The sequence below is a fragment of the Patagioenas fasciata genome, chromosome W (genome assembly GCF_037038585.1).
Source record: "Patagioenas fasciata isolate bPatFas1 chromosome W, bPatFas1.hap1, whole genome shotgun sequence".
NCBI classification, from domain to species: domain Eukaryota; kingdom Metazoa; phylum Chordata; class Aves; order Columbiformes; family Columbidae; genus Patagioenas; species Patagioenas fasciata.
The window spans coordinates 54,103,975-54,123,155 of record NC_092559.1 but is presented as its reverse complement, the minus strand read 5'-3'; the positions used below and the strand labels follow the sequence as shown (position 1 = coordinate 54,123,155).

Genomic DNA, 19,181 nt, shown 5'->3' with positions numbered 1-19,181 from the left:
GGAACTGTCCTTTGGAGAATGCTCTTTAAACTGACTAGATGTGCCAAGGCCATGGGGGTGGAGATGGATGCTTGCTTTTGAGATTTTTGTATTTTCTAAGTAATACCAAACAATCTTACAAAAGCAATTTTTATTTTAGAGGAAGAACTGGTTAATGGATATTTCCATCTTTATTCTTTTGAGATCCCTTTTTTACATGAAGATGGCCTCTCTGAGTAGATTTAAAACCTCACTTGTAAATAAACCAAAATGGGGATGGAATTTGCAGCTCAGAAAGCTCTTAGATGGCAGGTTGCTGGGAAGGGTTTACTGGGGAGGTGTCATGCTGCTGGTGTCAGCTCTTCCTGGGCTTGATGGATCTCAACCATGCTTGGCTGGACCATACATGTGTGGTGTGTTTGTATTGTAGGATATCTGAGCAGTGTGGTTTTATTCTTACAAATGAAAGAGTATTCCTGGAAACTTGGGTGACTTGAGGGAAAGCTGACTCAATGTGGGGAAGGATGGAGAGCTAGGGGAAGAAAAAAAAAATGCAATTCTAAACTACATGGAAAGCTGCAGTGGGGGAGAAGCATGCTAGACTTCAGGTATCAGGAGATAAAGGGGGTAGTGGCTGAAATGTGAACCCTGTTGCTTTCTGGTGCCAAGATTAATCGCAGTTTAAATGTAGTTAGCCTATAAAATGCGTGGCTGTTTAGAAATTATTCCTCTGACTAGTTGTGTAAATCTTTCTGGATTTAATTATCAAAGTAGCTTACCTCTTACATTTTTCTTCAAAATCAAAATCTGTGGACCAGAGACACCACATGTTTCCAAGTTAGACTTCAGTATAAGCTTTTATACACTAAAATTTTTTAAAAAGACATTGGGGAGAAAGCTCATGTTCAGAAAATGAATGAAGGGCAGTGCTGACAGAGAAGTTTTTTCTAAAACAGAGGTAGAAGGCAAGATCTAAGCAGTTGTTTCACAATCAGCAGGGCAGTAGATGTTCATAATTATTTTGTAATACGCAGACAGTATAGGAACCATATGAAGGTGACTGGCAGGGACTGGAAATAAGGGACTGCAGGTTACATTTGTTGTACAGATAAAATCATTATTATTCTGCAGTAGTGGCATAGTGAGATGGATGGAGAACTGGCTGTATGGCAGAGCTCAGAGGGTTGTGACCAATGGTGCAGAGTCTGCTTGGAGGCCTGTAGTTAGTGGGGTTCCCCAGGGGTCAGCAATGGGTCCAGTCCTGTTCAACCTGTTCATCAATGACCTGGATGAAGAGACTGAGTGTACCCTCACCATGTTTGCTGATGATACCAAACTGGGAGGAAGGGCTGACACACTAGAGGCTGTGCTGCCATCCAGCGAGACCTGGACAGGCTGGAGGAGTGGGCAGAGAAGAACCTGATGAAATTCAACAAGGGCAAGTGCAGGGTCCTGCACCTGGGGAGGAATAACCCTGTACACCAGTACAGGTTAGGGGTGGACCTGCTGGACAGCAGCATTGCAGAGAAGGACCTGGGAGTTCTGGTTGACAACAGGGTGACCATGAGCCAGCAGTGTGCCCTTGTGGCCAAGAAGGCCAATGGTACCTGGGGCGCATTAGGAAGAGTGTGACCAGCAGGTTGAGGGAGGTGATCGTCCCCCTCTGCTCTGCCCTGGTGAGGCTGCATCTGGAGTACTGTGTCCAGTTCTGGCCTCCCCAGTTCAAGAAGGACAAGGAATTACTGGAGAGAGTCCAATGGAGGGACACAAAGCTGATGAGGGATCTGGAGCATCTTTCTTATGAGCAGAGACTGAGAGAGCTGGGGCTGTTCAGCCTGGAGAAGAGAAGCTGAGGGGGGATCTTATCAATGTGGATAAATATCTCCAGGGTGAGTGTCAAGAGGATGGGACCAGACTCTTTTCTGTGGTGCCCAACAATAGGATGAGGGGCAACAGGCACAGACTGGAGCACAGGAGGTTCCATCTGAATATGAGGAGAAACTTCTTTCCTTTGAGGGTGACAGAGCCCTGGCCCAGGCTGCCCAGAGAGGTTGTGGAGTCTCCTTCTCTCGAGATGTTCAAACCCACCTGGACACATTCCTGTGTGATCTGCTTTGGTGACCCTGCGTTAGCAGGTGGGTTGGACTGGATGATCTTCTGAAGTCCGTTCCAACCCCAACCAGGCTGGGATTCTGTGATTTGTGGAATTTTCTCTTCATTAGTGACCTTGAAGAGAGAGTGAAGGCTGAGGAAAAGCAGCTGGCAAATGGTGTGAATTAGGGAAGACTAATAAATGCTGGGGAATGTGGGCAGCCTTAGAGGAGTAGATACAGTGTAACAAGGCCTGGCTTAAAAGCTAACAGATTGTCTCCTAAATCCTTCCCTTTTTTCAGTGTCAAACATGAGAAGTTCTTAAAAACTGCATGTATGAGGAGGTGTGTCATCAGTCTAAATCATCTTTCCAAGAAAAGAGCCCAGATTGTCTTTTCATTGTAGAGTTATTGTTCTTAGTTAAATCACAATTGGACTTGATTGACAGGAGAATTCTGGCAGAATATTGGACTATTTCACAGTAATGAAGTAATCTGCCAACACTTTTCATAACTATTAAGTAAAAAATCAACGTATTTTTGGTTTTACTGTACACTATAACTAGCGTAAGTAGTAATCTGTTGCCGTAGTAGAAGTAGTGTATGATATCAATATTTAATCTTTAATCCCTCTTTTTGTAGAATTACTCCATGTCTGTGTATCTTGTTCGTCAGCTCACTTCAGCTATGCTTTTGCAGAGGTTAAAAATGAAAGGTATCAGAAACCCTGATCATTCCAGAGCACTAAGTAAGTCAAATTAATTTGCATCTCTGTACTTTTTCAGGGTGGTTGGTGGCTCTTTAAAACTAGAACTAGTAATATTTAGGGGATTTGCAGCATTTTGAAAAGAAAGTCTGGAGCATCAAAGGTTCTCTTTGCTGTTGCTGAGGCGTCATGCCTCACTCTCTGGTAATTATTTTCTCTCTTTGCATGTTGGGTTGAGTTTGCTCCACTAACTGTTGTGGCTGTTTGTTTGATGTGCAGCAGATGCACTATCTTGTGATTCACAGTGTTTGCCAGTCACTTATAAAGAGGAAAACTGTTGTTTGATATTGATATTGCTATGACCTATTTTCCTAGATGATCAAGGTTAGCATTTTAAATAATGGTGTCGAACTTCTTAATTTATTTTAATAGTTAAAGAAAAACTAACTGCAGATCCTGATAGTGAGATTGCCACAACCAGTCTGCGGGTTTCTCTGATGTGTCCTGTAAGTATGGCTGGAAATAATCGTGTACAGATTTGTATATTCATCTGTAGTGCAGTTGGGCTGCTTTTAAAAGGCACCACTTTAGGAACTTCACTGGCTTCTGGTTTATACTGATTCATTAATATAAAATAATTGGGCAGGGTGACAGAATAATTAAAGGGCACAGTGATAAATAAAACTTTGGGTCTCCTCATCTCTTGCTGTAACAAAAAAAAAAAATATTATCACCTTGTAACAAGGTAATACTGCCTTGGGGTTTCTCTTTCCAGGTAGAAACTGGTCTTTGTGTTTGTGACTGGTTTGTTAAGTTAAATGTTAAAATGGGTCTAATGCCATTTTGAGTCTAATATAATTGGAATTCACAAAATCCCTTGAAATATTTGGCTGGAAGAAAATGATCAAGCAGGTGCAAAATCCTAGAAATAACATTGCTGCAGATCCATTAGAAACGTTTCTGACTGTTTGCAGCTTGGTGGGGACTTTGGGGATGGCTTTATTGTTGCTTTGAGTGCACTGTATGTGCTTTGATAGGGTGGATTTGCCTCCAGCGACCTTAGCACTGGGCATCTCTACTGTGAGAAGACAGAGTTACTTCACCTCTGATTTAATTGTTAGCCATCCAGGCCTGCTTTGCTCTCTTCTGTTCTCACACTCTTTAAATTTGTCTCCTGCAGCTGGGAAAAATGAGACTGACAATCCCATGCCGGGCTGTGACTTGCACACACCTGCAATGTTTTGATGCTGCTCTTTATCTTCAAATGAATGAAAAGAAGCCTACGTGGATCTGCCCTGTCTGTGACAAAAAGGCAGCTTACGAGAGCCTAATATTAGATGGGTAAGACACAGGGTTTGCAGAGTACAGAATTAATGAAAATTTTTCATGATGTATTAGCTACTTTTGTGACTTGAGGTGTAGCCATTTTGTATTATTTTCTTTGTCAAAATATTTTAGACTGGGAGGAATTATTCGACTCTGTTAGTTTCTGTTCCCATGTAATGAAGTACGTAAGTTTATCTTCTAATTGCATTGTCAAACTCTTGAGCCTCAGCATATATCCTCTGGAGAAACCCAAATGTGACATCTAGGGATAGGGCTCCCTTTTACATTACCCTATCTCTGAAGCAATTAACTGTAACATTTAAACTTAAACTTAGAAACAGGGTGAAACTTGATTCCAAAGATGATGATTTCTACCTCTGTATGGAAATTTATGAGTTTCAGTAACGTTGGAGTGGTATCGAGGTAGGTTGGGATACTCTCCTGGGTTTTGATGTCTGAGTGTCCACAAAGGCTGTAATTGCAGACATTTAGGTAAGACTAATTAGGGTGAAAGTACAGGCTATGGGTCGAAGGTGACCATAATTAGCTTTTCAGCTGTCTCCCCCTCACTCGGCAAAAGCCTGGAATTAAAATTTGAAATCGCTTTTATTTTTCAGGCTCTTTATGGAAATCCTTAATGAATGTTCAGATGTGGATGAGATCAAATTCCAAGAAGATGGTTTCTGGTGCCCCATGAGGCCAAAGAAAGAAGCTGTGAAAGTCTCAAGTCCACAGTCCACCAAAATAGAAAGTATGTACATCTGGGTGGTGGTTGCAAACCAACAAAAAAATCTTGGAGACTTAGTTATTGCTGGGATAATGTGTGTGGATACTGATGTTTGTTCTGTGGGGGGTTAATATTTCTCAACTTACTTTCATTTAAACTTTAAAAAAAAAAAAAAGGGGTGTTATCCCTAAAAGTGTGAATTTGTGGATTTTGTCTTTGCTTATTATAATAGCAGTTAAATAAATGAATGGTTGGTCTTGTTTTAGGTCCTTAAACTGATAAGTGAAGATTAAAGCTTGTGCTTTAATAATATCAACATGATACAGAATACTAACAGAACTGTTCCTGGGCCATAACATTCTCTGTAGTGGCCAGGAAGATGAGTTAAACCAGGATTTGAGATATTGATTCTGTTGCAAATAGAAACTTCTAATGTCAACAACCTTAAAAAAAAAAAAAAAAAAGTGATATTTTATTTTCTTGTTTAGGTTCCAGTGTTGTTAGCAAACCCTGTTCTGTGATGGTGGCCAATGAGGTAAACAAGAAAGTTGACATTATTGACTTGACTATAGAAAGCTCTTCTGATGAAGAGGAAGATCCTCCTGCCAAAAGGAAGAGCATATTTATGTCTGAAACGCAAGGAAGCCCAACCAAAGGGTTTGTCAGTTTTAAAGTTAGTTGTTATTCTGTAATGTTGCAGATAAATTGATGTGTAGATGAATGGACTTGTCATCTCTCTTTGGGATCTAGCTCCACACTTCCAGAGGAGAATTTCTAGGCCTCTCCTTGCAGAAGGATGTATTGATTTGGTACCTTTGTACAGACAAAACACTTAAATAGTTTTACATCTCGCAAAAGACTTGCGCTTGCTGTTGCTGTGTTTGCAGGGATATTTTTCCGTAGAAAAGGAAGCTGATCAGGCTAATGGATGGGATTCTCCTGAGAAAGCAGATGATGCCAAGTGGAGGGGCTTTATGCATTCTTGCTAAGTTAGTGTCATCTGAAAGGCTTTTCTCTCACTATTACACCCTTTCTCTAATCCACTGATGCCCAGGAAATTAGGCTACGTTGCGTGTTTCATCCATCCTGTCAGTCTTGGAAGGGAGGTGCTTTGCTGTTTTGAATAAAGATGAGCTTTTCTTCCATCTCTTTCTTAAACTCTGGACACTGTTCGTGGTTATCGGTCAGTTCTGCACCTTAATTAGCACAACCACCAACTTCCAAGTCTGCTGTCAACTGCTCCATCTTTGTCTGACTTCAGCTGCAGGCTTAACCAGCTGCTTTACTGTTGTGCTGCCTTCTGTCTGTCTCAATCCATGCAACTCAGCTGCAGTTACTCTTTGTGGCTTCCAGAAAGTTCTTGCTCTTGGTCTGCAGGGTGAAGGAGACCTGCAGGGAGGGGACACTGGTGAACCTCACCAGAAGTCACTGCTCCACGAGGCAATTCCAAGCGTCAGCTTTTTATTAGTGTTGCTGCATGCATGAGGCATGTGTCTGTGTCTCTCAGCATAGTGCCTTATGTCTTGTGCTAAAACAATAGTAATTAAAACAACCCCCTTCTGTTTTGTCAGCTCTTAAAGTAATGAACAGGTATAGTGTCTCTAGTCTGCAGGAACGTGTGGTCTTTGGGAAGCAAATGGTTGTCTTCGACAACTTGTAGTGGTGATACTGAAATGCTGTTGCTGCTTGTGAGGGCTGTGGAGGAGTCCTTCTGCAAGGGACTTTGTTTCTTATTTTTATAAGAAAAAATAGCTACAAATACATCTCTTAATGAAGTTTCAGAAGGTATCAAGACTTCCTTCCATGCTCCTGTGTTTGTCCAAGATGGCTACCTGCAACCATAATTGTAGAAGAACTTGAGTTTTCTTGTGTATCTGTGACAAATGTATTTTCCTTATTGTTTGGATATGGAAATAGCATGTTTTCATTCGTTAAATCCAAGTCAGAGCCAGGCTTTTGGGGGAATAGCTTTTCTGCTGTAAACAATCTTACCTGAATGCTAGTTTTGGCAAAACCATGGAGTGTCTTCCTATAGGCAGAAGCAACATAGGTTGAAATGTAAGAGGTGCTGAGAGGGAAAGGCCTGAAATCCAAGCTTCTAAAATCAGAAGTAGCATAAATGCACCAGTGCAGCAGTGTGGGAAGATGTGAGTGGGTAACAAGGCAGGACAGTGGGATGCAGGACTCTGGTTATTTCCACATGCCTTGAAGTTTTATAAAGATATTTATGCATGTGGCTGTAGCCCAAATGCCTGCAGTTTCGTATTTAACAGTGCCATGAAGTAATCATGCAGAAAGTGAGGCTGAAGGAGGGTTTTAACTGGTTGCATGCTCCTAAAGAGCTGAACATAGCTCAAGCTCAGGCTGTGAGTAAAGAAGGCTTTGATATTAAACTCCCACATGTGCAATCTTTGGTCCAGGGGCTGAATAAGTCAGTCGTGCCCTTGGTGTGACAGGTTAACACTGAGGAAACGTGGAGAAATTGAAACGAGTGCTCTTCTCCTAGCTCTGGCTCCCTGTGCATCCCTCCTGGGGTGCTCTGCAGATCCAGGCGTCCATTTCTGTCTCTGGGTGGTAGACTGGTATAAATGACTCCATCACTGTACTTTGTTTTAATGCCAACTTGCTCTTACATCACAGCTGCTGTTGAGAACTGAGATATGGTCATGTTATTATGAAGACTTTTATGAAAGAGGAAACTAGAGTGGAATACTGTGTAGTGAGTAGCCATGCTGTAGTTGTGTTGTAACATAGCGACCTTGTGACTCAGAGCACATAGTGGTGCTTGATTTGTCATTGGTAACTAATGGCCAGGTTGTAACTTCCTGTGCTGTTTGAAACAGGGTTCTCATGTATCAGCCATCCACTGTCAGAGTGCCCAGCGTGACAACGGTTGATGCTGCTGCTATTCCTCCTTCATTAACAGACTACCCAGTACCATTCCATCACTCACCAATATCCAGTATTTCATCAGACTTGTCAGGTAGGTGGTGGCTATTTTTCATCTGTATTCTGACAGCCTTATTAATTTGATGGGGTGGGTAAAAATTGGAGAATCAACTGTTTTTTTTTTTGTAAATGGAACAAGACTAAATGTGGTATTGTACTGATATGTTGTGTAGACAAGTCCAGCACAGGCTGTCCTTCCTGTTTCAGATGGTCATGTGAAAAACATTGCTCCTGGGGTACAAATTGGCATTTTTGGAATGGCAGCCAGAAACACTTCTCACTATATTGAGTTAGACTTTGTGTGAATGTCTGGTTGTTACATGTTGTAGATGCGAGGGAGAGCAGCTGCTTTAAGTTATGCAAATGTGATGGTGCTGACTCATCCCAACCCTAGATGTAGAGATGTTCTGCTGCCTGATTCTAGTGGTGCTCTGTCTAGAATTTATGAAAAAGGTTAAGGTGAGCTACAATATGTAAGCTGACCTCTATTGACTTTCTTTACCTAGACATACCCTAAATGCCTATGATGTATTCTTCAACATTGCTGCTAAATATCAGACAAAAAGGTGGGGATACTGATTGTTTTCTACCCTGGCTCCTTGAAAAGAATGCTGTATATAGGGACTCTGGGGGTTCTATTGGTCAGCTGTAACGAACCCAGAGCCTAGGAGATGGTGACTTGTGGTGACAGATGTCATGCTGGCCTCCTGTACCTTCCTTTTCCCCCACTCCATTGCCTGTCTCCAGTTCTCCCTTGCAACATCTATGGGTTTTTCTTCTTCTTTTAGCACCAGTTTGGCAATGGGTTGGATATCATTCCCTTTATTTTTCTGTCCATTTTGGTTCCCTTACTGCTCCCTCCCTCCACTTCTCCCTCATTTAAAAAAATTGTCTTCCCAAATTGGAGAGTAAGCTGAGAGAATGGGTGACTAGAACTGTTCTGTCCATGAAGTTCTATAAACATGTGAGAACAAAAGAAGCTGTCAGTTCTGTAAAAGCAGCTGAGTGTTCTTTTGCCAAGTAAAGGTTGGACCAGATGATCCTTGTGGTCCCTTCCAACCTGGTATTCTACAATTCTTAAATCTCCTTAAAAATTCTTTTCTAAATGGAGAAAAGGAGGAGAGATGCCACTGGCCAGAACATATTTGGAGGTGAGGGGAGAGGGAGGGAGTAGATTTACCATTTCTTTCTGTTGACATAGCAAACACAAGGCCAATATTTAAAAACAAAACAAAAAAGGCTGTGATTTCTCTTTGGTTTCCTAATTTTAAACATCTTGCCCTAAATGCTTACACACTAATGGTGTATAAGATGGACGCTAGTTGTCGCTGCTCTTAGAGGATATACGTTCAACTACTTGTAGTTTCTTCTTCGTTCCTTTTATTTGTCTAGACACAAAATGGGGATGATATTAGAAGTGTTTCCTTATTGGCTGCCCATGGGTGGAGGAAGAGACCTGTTGCTTGTTTTTGGACTTGTGCATGTTGTGACTTTACTTCATTCCAGCATCTTTAATGTGATGACACTCTTCATGTCCCAGTTTGGCCAAGTCAGGTACAATATGCAGTGAAACTCGCATTATGAACCAACAGCTCCAAACAGCAACCTTCATCTAAGCAACCACATTGAACCACCCTGCAATATTCAGTGAATAATACATCATTATGTCATTCTCATTCTTAAAAAGAGCCACTTGTACTAGATAACTTGTTTTGCTGCTGCCTGAAGTAGTCGTTGAGAGTGGTGTCACCATGGTATATTCCATTTAGAAACTTGTGTAACAATTGCAAAATCTGTTCTATGACCACAAAAAAAAAAACGTTCCTTATGTTTGTTGTGATGAAGAAAGATTTTTTTTTTTTTTTTTTTTCCTAGGTCTGGATTTTCTTTCACTAATCCCAGTCGATTCACAGGTATGTGTCTGAACTGCTCTGGGGTTTAATTTCCAAGTCTGGTTTTTGTGACATACTGCTCAAATGCTGTCATCATCCATATTAAGTTTGTAGTTAGACCCAGGCACAGACCAGGAAAACCCATTTTCCCAACAAGAGGTGGTGATGAAGATGCATTAAGGGAGGATTCAGTTTAGCCTCACTATGATAAATCCAGGCATGGAAATTTGCTCTTTATTGATACTTTTTACCTTTCCGAAGTGGATACTTGCACAGCACTAACTTGAATACACCCTTCGTGTATTTAACACTCTTAGTTCTTAATGTGTATCTGTAGGCCAGGTTAAGCTCTGTAATATTTCACTGATTGCTGTTGGTTTTGATATTAGTAGGAGATTAAGTTCTAAAGAAAATACCTTCATTAATTTGATGGGTGCATGGCTGAACACTTTTATAATAAATCCCGTGTAACACCTAAACCCCATTGGCTTTAGATTATATGGGAATTTTGTAGGTCAAAAGTAACTAGGTGGTGTGTTTGCCTTCTCTGGAAACTTAAACTTTACAGAATTAGGGAGAATGATTCTTACTGTAACTAGATTCTTACACGGACAAGACTACAGCCTTGAAATGTGGGGTAATATTGGCTCCTTAATTAAGACAAGAGGATCTGAAGCAGACCCTCTGTTTTGTGTTTCTGTCACTAGAAGACAACAGTAATAGGACTTGACTTTCTGGTGCCTTAAAAACAGAGGATGAACTTCCTCCTTTTCTTTCCACTTACTGCATCTTGCAATACTCTGTGCCTGACTTTGAGATCTGAACTGCCAAAAGTGGGAATAACAGAAGTTTGTTGATGTGGGAGGCTGGAAGCAGGTGTGCTGCTGCGAAGTGTCCACTTTGGACAGTTCAAACAGTTCAGGCTCAGTTCCAAACATAAGCCCAAGCTTGGAATCCACAGGGTAAGAGAAAGTCAAGTGTGTTGAACAACATGTGTGTGTGCATGCATGGGGGTGTCTTAGATCATCCTCTTTGACACCTGGCAACCTTGTTCTGTTTCTAAATGTGTAAAATGTTGAGCTCTGCTTTGAGGCGGCTTGTCTTCCACTTCAGGAAATTTAAATCAACTTGGTAATTTTCCTTAATCAGATTTGATCAGGTCTCATTTATCATTGCTAAAATGTTTAGAGACCTGCATGTATAATTGCGGGTGTATACTATGAAAATGTTGATTAGTACAGTGCTGCCATTTGAGGGGATGAAATGATTTTAACCTCTGTTGTGGTAGCAGAATGCTTTTTGCTGCTTTTCATGACAAAAGGAGCCTGAAATATGCAGTTGTGCCTGTGGGTAGCGAACATTCTCCAAATACTATGGGTGTTTGTGTGGTGTTTTGTTTTTTTTATTTGTTTTGGTTTTGGGGTTTTTTTTTGTGGTGGTGTGTTGTGTCATATGTGTTTTTTTTTGTTTGGTTTTTTTTTTTTTGGTCATTAGAGTGTTTCTTAATGTGCTAGTAAATGCTCAAGCTAACCAGTTAATAAGAAAAAATTTAAAAAGGGGGGAGGATGAGAGAGAAGGGCTTGTGACTACCACCTCTGCTTGTCTCTTGCTGGTTTGCAGAACTCCGGTTCTTGCTGTGCATGCGTTAACAAGGTTCTGTTAGTTAATGTGTTTCACACTTGTTGTAGGGGAGATGTATCTTCAGAGCATACATTTTCCCTTGTGCGGTTAGTCTCTTCATTCTTCATTGTTTGTTTCAAGCAGTACTGTCCTCCTATGTTTTTGGATAGTCTCACCTCAACCTTAACAAGCAGCACACCTGGCAGCATTGTCACCTCAACCAGTCACCACAAGAGCAGCACGCACGTTAGCTCCTCTGGCAGGAGTGAGCCCGGGGTGATCACCAGCTGTGGCAGCAGTGCTCCTGACATCATCTCACTGGACTGAAACACGGGGCAGCTTTTTAGGGACTCCAGGAGAAATCGCACAGAGCTGCTGCTCCCATCTCTGAAACTTGGGCATCTTGTTGTTGTTCTGATGTTTATTGAGAGGATTTACCTTCTGGAAAATGGAGTAAATTCATCTATGTTAGAAACAGAAGTTATAGATTGTTTTGTTATTGGTTTTGTTGTTTTTTCCTCATTAAATAGCTGGTATAGAAAAGGCCCCTTCAGAATGTGCTTTTATGCTTTTGGCTTGTTCTGGGGAAACTAACTTTTTGTTGCTGGGTGGATTCCACAAATAGTTTTCAATTTTGTTGTAAAAAACAGCAACAATGTGAAAACGAACTTTTTTTTTTTTTTTAAAAAAAAAGGCACTTAACCACTCTAGAACACCAAAGTGTATGCATTGGTGAAATTTTTACTATTTTTACTATTTTTACTATTTTCTTTAGTCAGATGTCTGGTGCTTTTTGCCTTTTGTTACTATTATGTGCGAGGGTGAAAACTCATGGACTCCACCTAATCCAAAATGAATTCAAGCGAAGCCATTTAGTACAGAAACAAGCCTCCTTATATATGCAGTTATTTCCTGCTCAAGTGTCCACGCTCCAAGCATGCATTAGCTGATTGGATATTGTCCATGGTCATGAGCTGTCCACGTGCCCGAGTCTCACTGCTAATAGGTCTGTTGACTGAAGTCATGTTGAGGCCCTGAGGCCTCACTCCCACAGCAGGTGTTGTTATTCAGCCTTTGAGCTGGCCTTGAGATTCCTTTGGCTAGTTCAGAAATAAGCCTCCATCTAATAGAAACCCATCCACACAACAACCTCAAGAACATCCCTCAAATCTCCCACAATTCCCCCTTTTTGTTTTTGAATGAACCAGGCCTTGTTTACAACACGCTGAATCATCTTTGAAATACACTGCACCATACAACATATGATTAGTAACAGTGATTACAGTTACATATAGTGCAGCTAAGCCTTACGTAATAAGACCAAACAACTGCCCACCTATTCCCAAGCTTTTAAACCATTTGTCAGACCCTAATTCTACTACGACAATCTTATTAACATGCTGTGTTAGTTTGTCTAAAGTACTATGAATAGATCCAGAATGATTAAACAAGTTAATGTAACATCTTTCTCTTAAATTCATCACAACCATGTCCTTATGATAACAACAAAAATCTATAGCAACACCATTTTGAAGTATAACATGCCTAATACCATCAACATCTGCTACTAATTGAGTTAGTATCTCAGAAGTTAGATTAGCCCGTTTAAAAGATCAATAGCTTAACTTTGATATGTCTCCTAAAGCTTTACCAGCTGCTAGACTAGGGAGAAGGAGTGCAGTAGATACTATGGTAGGAATGTCTCAGAATTGTACCTCATTTTTGCATTGACTATCTAAGTGTAATATCACCCTTTTGACTCTCCTGCTGTTTGCTCAAATTGCTTGCTAATGGGCTTCTAGACCACTAGGTCTGTGAGCATCTGTAACACTGAATTAGGATCCATGGTTTGCATCTGAAACAGTCCTCACAACTCATCTCCTGTCCGTCTGCATCCATTGAATCTTTGTTGAATCCACTTCAATCGTCGGCCTCTAATGACACAAACATAACCTTTTCCCCAGGTTATCAATTGATGTGGCCTTTTCCATTGACCATTAACTAGTGATTTGACCATAACTAATGTAGGTTCTTTCTGATTTAGCATGGTTTTGGGTCATACTTGCAAAGTGTTTCATCACAGGGCAAATTTGGGCTGCACCACTTAGATATAAGTGATTCATCACATACAGTGCTCTTGACAATTGGGTTTGTGGTGTTTTCCCTACTTCTCTCCCCTTTTTGTTTAAAAAAATAAATAAATAAATATAGTTCAGAATCAGATACATGCATTGGACCTTGACTATGTACTCAAAATCACAAATCAAATTCAGAGGTTCCTCCTTAACAAGCTCTAAGTAATGTAAAGCTGTGCCAAGTTCTGCTAATTGGGTTGAACCTTCAATAATTTGTACAGAATGATGCCAATTGTTATCTTCATGCCAGACCACTACAGCTTTATGAGACTGCCCAGAACCATCAACAAAAACTGTGCAAGTATGTAGGATCAGACCAGATGCAAGTATGGCCTATGACCTGATGTTAAGGACTTGCAGGTTCTGCAGCAATTTACATTTATGAATGCCAAAACTGTGCTGGTAAGAAAACCATCTAGTGCAATTTACAAGGACATAGATGGCAAATAAAAAATCAAAATTAAATTTCACAAATGGTACATGTGTGACAAAAGGATCATGGCCTACTGAGACTTAAGTTCATTCCCTGCATTTCTTGATCAGAGTAACAATCGGTATATCAGTCTGTTAGCAATCTCATCATACTGTCCCACAAGAGCCACAGGTTGTTTCTATGTTGTAGCTATAAACAGACAAATCTGCAAGTCCAATCGAATGCAGTCAGCCTGTAAGGTTGTCATAAATTTATTCATCAAAGTCTCTAACTCCATTTTGGCTATCATATTTATTGGATATTGTTTTCCCTTACCGGATCGAAGTCCTGATTCAGGTCTATCAGTGTAGTGTTTGCTTTATCCAAACATTGGCTGTTAATACCAGTGGAAATACAGCATTTGAAATTTCCTTGGAGATTTCTCACTTGCACAAGCAGATCTGCACCATCCAAGCAGCTTCTGGTAGGACATGCAACTAAACAGAATTCTCAGAAAACATTATTTGAGCTTACAATTTACTTAACGAATCCTGACCCAAGAGAGGTACAGGGCTTTCTGGCAACTACAAGAATTCATGTATTAAAACTTTGTTCAAAATTTGGCATTCTATTGGTCTCAAAAAACAGCCTTTCTTTCATTCTCTCCCATGACCTCAAAAATCAGTACGGTGAATTCACTAAGAAGTCTTTTACAACCAGTTACCACAGAATAAGTCTATTAAACAAAAAAAAAAAGGTTTCATTTCCTAGCTTCATCAGAACTATGGATCCACTGGTGATGCCTTTAAATTTCACCCTCAGACTCCTTGATGCAGTATTACAGATCTCTAGCAGTAACATTGCTGGGGGGGGGAATAAAACCTCCCTCTCGCCCCCATCTGGGAAGGCAGGATCTCCAGCCCAGCATGAAAACCAACCAGTTTGAACTCCACATCAAACCAACCTGGCTGCACTCCACACCCAGATCAGTACCAGTCTGACCCAGAGAAGCACTGAGCACTCTGACCCCCAGAAACTGACCAGTGTGAAAAGACTGACTTCAGCAAGGAGGTAAAATTATGAGCTCTTTCCCCAGATGTGCCAGAACCTAGGAAACAAGACAGAAGCAAAAAGAAACAACACCAAAACCCCTGATTCAAAGCTGAGAAGCAACGCAGTGCCACAACAAGGATGGATGACAATACTCCAGGAAAAAAAGACAGAGCGGGGGGAGTAAAGCCCCTCTTTCTTCGCTTAGCAGCGGGAAAACAGGTTTTTCCATTTATTTTTTTTTCTCTTTCTTCTTGCTGCAGTTCAGCTGTACCAAGGCCACGCAGCTGGCGTAATCGCTGGTATGAAGTGGGGGGCTCTGGCAAAGTCCTTGGTTGCAATGAGCTGAGTTTTATACACCATTCCAATTACCTCAATAGTTGTTACATTCCTCAGCCCCATTTACCTTTTACAATTTACAGATGTCAAAACACAGTATATTAAACATCAATCCATTATTCCATTTTCCTAGATCCAAATCAGTTCATATTCCAGCAATCTTTAAATACAACCTCATACAATATCAAGTTCACATCCATCATAGCATTTAGGTGTTTGTTGTTTGTTTGGTTTTGTGGTTGTTTTTGTTTTTTTTTCAATGCAAAGCAGAGTTTAACAATTTAAATTCTTTTCTGGTCTCTAAATTACTAGATAACAATATAAGCAATTACTCTAATGCATAAGGATGCATCCTAAGGGGGAGCAAGGTGGAATTTTAGCAGCAGAACCGGTTCCCATTTTATAATTATCTCCCCAAACAAAATTCTTTTGGTACCAAATAAAAATATGTAAATTAAAATACTGAGCTCAGATATGAAAACCAAACACCAAGTTCAAATATGCAGATGGATCACAGTTACACTTATTCAAGACAATATCTCAATTTTTACATTGCACCTTTGAACCGCTCACTGCCCAGCCGGGCAGAGGCACCGCTGGGTCTCCTGACAAAACAGGTCAGTGCGCGCTGGAGCCCAACTGGCACCTGCCCCCCCACAGCGAGCTGGACTGGGCAAGGCTTTTATTAGTGTCTCATCTGGGGTGCTACAACTGTTATCCCAAAACCAGGATTCTTTACCTGGTGTGCATACAAAAGAGCCAAATCCAGCACATCGAGATGAGACACAGCCTATCACACAGTTGCGCAAGTCTGGATGTTGGAATAAAGCCAGCATGCTAGGAAGAAAAATAGCTATTACACATAAAATCTTAACATCACGTTCAAGCAGTAAGGAACTAAGTTACTCATCATCTTCTGTATTATCACAAAATGCACTTTTTGAGTCAATGGATTCTCATGATTAAACAGCCTGTGAACTTACTGTACCATATAACAAAGACCTACCAAACTATAATATTCTTAAACAGATACCCACAAAGAAAACAGGTTAATGAGGAAAACATCTTGCAGACTTCAGCAAGTTTACTGTGACCTGTGTTATCAGTTAACTCTCTCTCAGCTTGTTGAAGTTCAAACCGTTCCACCTGTAAAACTGTCTGAAATTATTTAATGATCTCTTGTAGGGATTTATTTTGTCCTGCTCTTCTCGCCTTAAAAACAACATTAATTGTAACAAAGTGTTATACTTCAAGATTCTATTCTCCGGACACCTTTCCCAATCATTTAACTTATACAGCAGCCACCATTAACTACAATATTTCACAAGATCTTCCTTCCTCATATTTCCAAGTGCTTTCCTGTGTTTTAAAATACCTCCCAATACCGATTTCTTATGAACACGATTGAAAACAGTCATTCCTGACCCCATCTCGTAACTAAGACCATGACAAGAGGGAGGGAGGGAGGGAGGGAGGGAGGGAGGGAAGCACAGGGCTGCTTGCAGCGCGAGTGGGAAAAATGGGGAGAAGGTTTTATGGTGTAAAACTGGGCTGGGCTCATTTGGAGAGCTTTAAACTAGGCTCAAAGGGGGATGGGGTTGTAGCTGAGCTTGTCCCAGTGGGACAGCATTCTAAAACGGATGAGGACCGGGTGGCCTCCTGTGCCCCTAGGGAGAAATTGGTGTGCTCTGCTCGCTCCCTGAAATGCCTGCACACCAATGCGTGCAGCATGGGGAATAAGCAGGAGGAGTTAGAATCCTATGTTCGGTCGGGAGATTATGATCTGGTGGCAATTACAGAAACGTGGTGGGACAGTTCACATGACTGGAATGTGGTCATGGATGGCTACGCCCTTTTCAGGAAAAAGAGGCCAGCCAGGCGTGGTGGTGGAGTTGCTTTCTATGTGAGAGAGCAACCGCAATGTACTAAATTCTGCCCAGGAGCAGATGAGGAACGAGTTGAGAGTGTATGGGTCAGGATCAAGAGACAGGCTGGCAGGGGTGATGCGGTTGTAGGTGTCTATTACAGGCCACCAGATCAGGCTGAGGGAGTTTATGAGGCCTTCTATGCGCAGCTGAGAGTGGCCTCACAGTCACAGGCCCTGGTTGTTGTGGGGGATTTTAACTTCCCTGATGTTTGCTGGAAGGAGCATTCAGCCAGCCAGCCACAGTCCAGGAGGTTCCTCCAGTGCATTGATGATAACTTCCTCATGCAGACGGTGGAGGAGCCGACTAGGAGAGGTGCACTGCTGGATCTCATCCTCACTAACAAGGAGGGTCTGGTCGAAGCAGTAAAGGTTGAGGGCTGCCTGGGTTGCAGTGACCACGAGATGGTGGAGTTCAGCATCTCGTGTGGCAGGAACAGAATAGCAAGTAGAAATGCAACCCTGGACTTCAGCAGGGCCAACTTTGGCCTTTCCAAGCAATTGCTAGGGGAAATCCCATGGGCAAGACTGCTTGAAGGAAAAGGGGCTCAAGAGAGCTGGATTGCATTCAGAGATTGCTTCTTCCACACTCAGGATCAGAGCATCCCCACACACAGGAAGTCGAGGAAGGGAGCCAGGAGGCCTGTGTGGTTGAATAGGGATCTGTTGGGTATGCTCAAGCAGAAGAGGAGAGTTTACAGGTCATGGAAGCAGGGGCTGGCCACTTGGGAGGAATATAAGGCTGCTGTTCGAGGATGTAGGAAGGCAGCTAGGATAGCCAAGGCCTCCTTAGAATTACAGCTGGTGAGAGGGGTCAAGGACAGCAAAAAGAACTTTTTCAAATACATAGCAGATAAAACTAATACCAGAGGCAATGTAGGCCCACTGATGAATGAAGTGGGTGCCCTGGTGGCAGAAGACACAGAGAAGGCAGAATTGCTGAATGCCTTCTTTGTCTCTGTCTACTCCGCTGGATGCTGTCCTGGGGAGCCCTGTACCCCTGAGACCCCGGATGAAGCCAGGTCAATGGAGGAGTTTGCTTTAGGCGATGAGGACTGGGTTAGGGAGCAATTAAATAGTCTGGACATCCATAAATCCATGGGTCCAGATGGGATGCATCTGCGGGTGCTGAGGGAGCTGGCTGAAGTCATTGCTGGACCGCTCTCCATCATTTTTGCCAAGTCTTGGGAAACGGGAGAGGTGCCCGAGGATTGGAGGAAAGCAAACGTCACTCCAGTCTTCCAAAAGGGCAAGAAGGAGGACCCGGGTAATTATAGACCGGTCAGCCTCACCTCTGTCCCTGGGAAAGTAATGGAACAGCTTATCCTTGGTGTCATCTCAAGGCATATCAGGGATAGGAGGGTCATTAGGGGTAGTCAGCGTGGCTTCACCAAGGGGAAATCATGCTTGACCAACCTCATAGCCTTTTATGAGAATGTAACAAGATGGATGGATGATGGCAGAGCGGTGGATGTGGTCTACCTTGACTTCAGTAAAGCCTTTGACACAGTCCCTCACAGCATCCTCACAGCTAAATTGAGGAGGTGTGGTCTAGACAATAGAGTAGTGAGGTGGGTTGCAAACTGGCTTAAAGAGAGAAGCCAGAGAGTGGTGGTCAATGGTGCGGAGTCCAGCTGGAGGCCAGTATCTAGTGGAGTGCCTCAGGGGTCAGTACTGGGGCCAATACTATTCAATATATTCATTAACGATCTGGATGAGGGAATTGAGTGTACTATCAGCAAGTTTGCTGATGACACTAAGCTGGGAGGAGCGGCTGACACGCCAGAAGGCTGTGCCGCCATCCAGCGGGACCTGGACAGACTGGAGAGTTGGGCGGGGAATAACATAATGAAATTTAACAAGGGCAAGTGTAGAGTCCTGCATCTGGGCAGGAACAACCCCAGGTTCCAGTATAGGTTGGGAAATTACATATGAGAGAGCAGTGTAAGGGAAAGGGACGTGGGGGTCCTGGTGGACAACAGGATGACCATGAGCCAGCACTGTGCCCTTGTGGCCAGGAAGGCCAATGGCA

General features: G+C 42.2%; 1 protein-coding gene across 1 annotated transcript in view; it reads left to right on the top strand.

Moving 5' to 3' along the window:
* LOC136114653 (E3 SUMO-protein ligase PIAS2-like) overlaps window positions 1-11,892 on the top strand; it is a 32,581-nt gene extending 20,689 nt beyond the window's left edge. Inside the window, exons 7-14 of the mRNA XM_065860082.1 lie at window positions 2,712-2,817; window positions 3,208-3,281; window positions 3,956-4,116; window positions 4,719-4,852; window positions 5,317-5,485; window positions 7,672-7,811; window positions 9,653-9,690; window positions 11,434-11,892. Of these exons, the coding sequence (XP_065716154.1) occupies window positions 2,712-2,817; window positions 3,208-3,281; window positions 3,956-4,116; window positions 4,719-4,852; window positions 5,317-5,485; window positions 7,672-7,811; window positions 9,653-9,690; window positions 11,434-11,616 (1,005 nt within the window). The 3' untranslated portion in view covers window positions 11,617-11,892. The remainder of the gene's footprint in view (window positions 1-2,711; window positions 2,818-3,207; window positions 3,282-3,955; window positions 4,117-4,718; window positions 4,853-5,316; window positions 5,486-7,671; window positions 7,812-9,652; window positions 9,691-11,433) is intronic.
* Window positions 11,893-19,181: the final 7,289 nt, after the last annotated feature.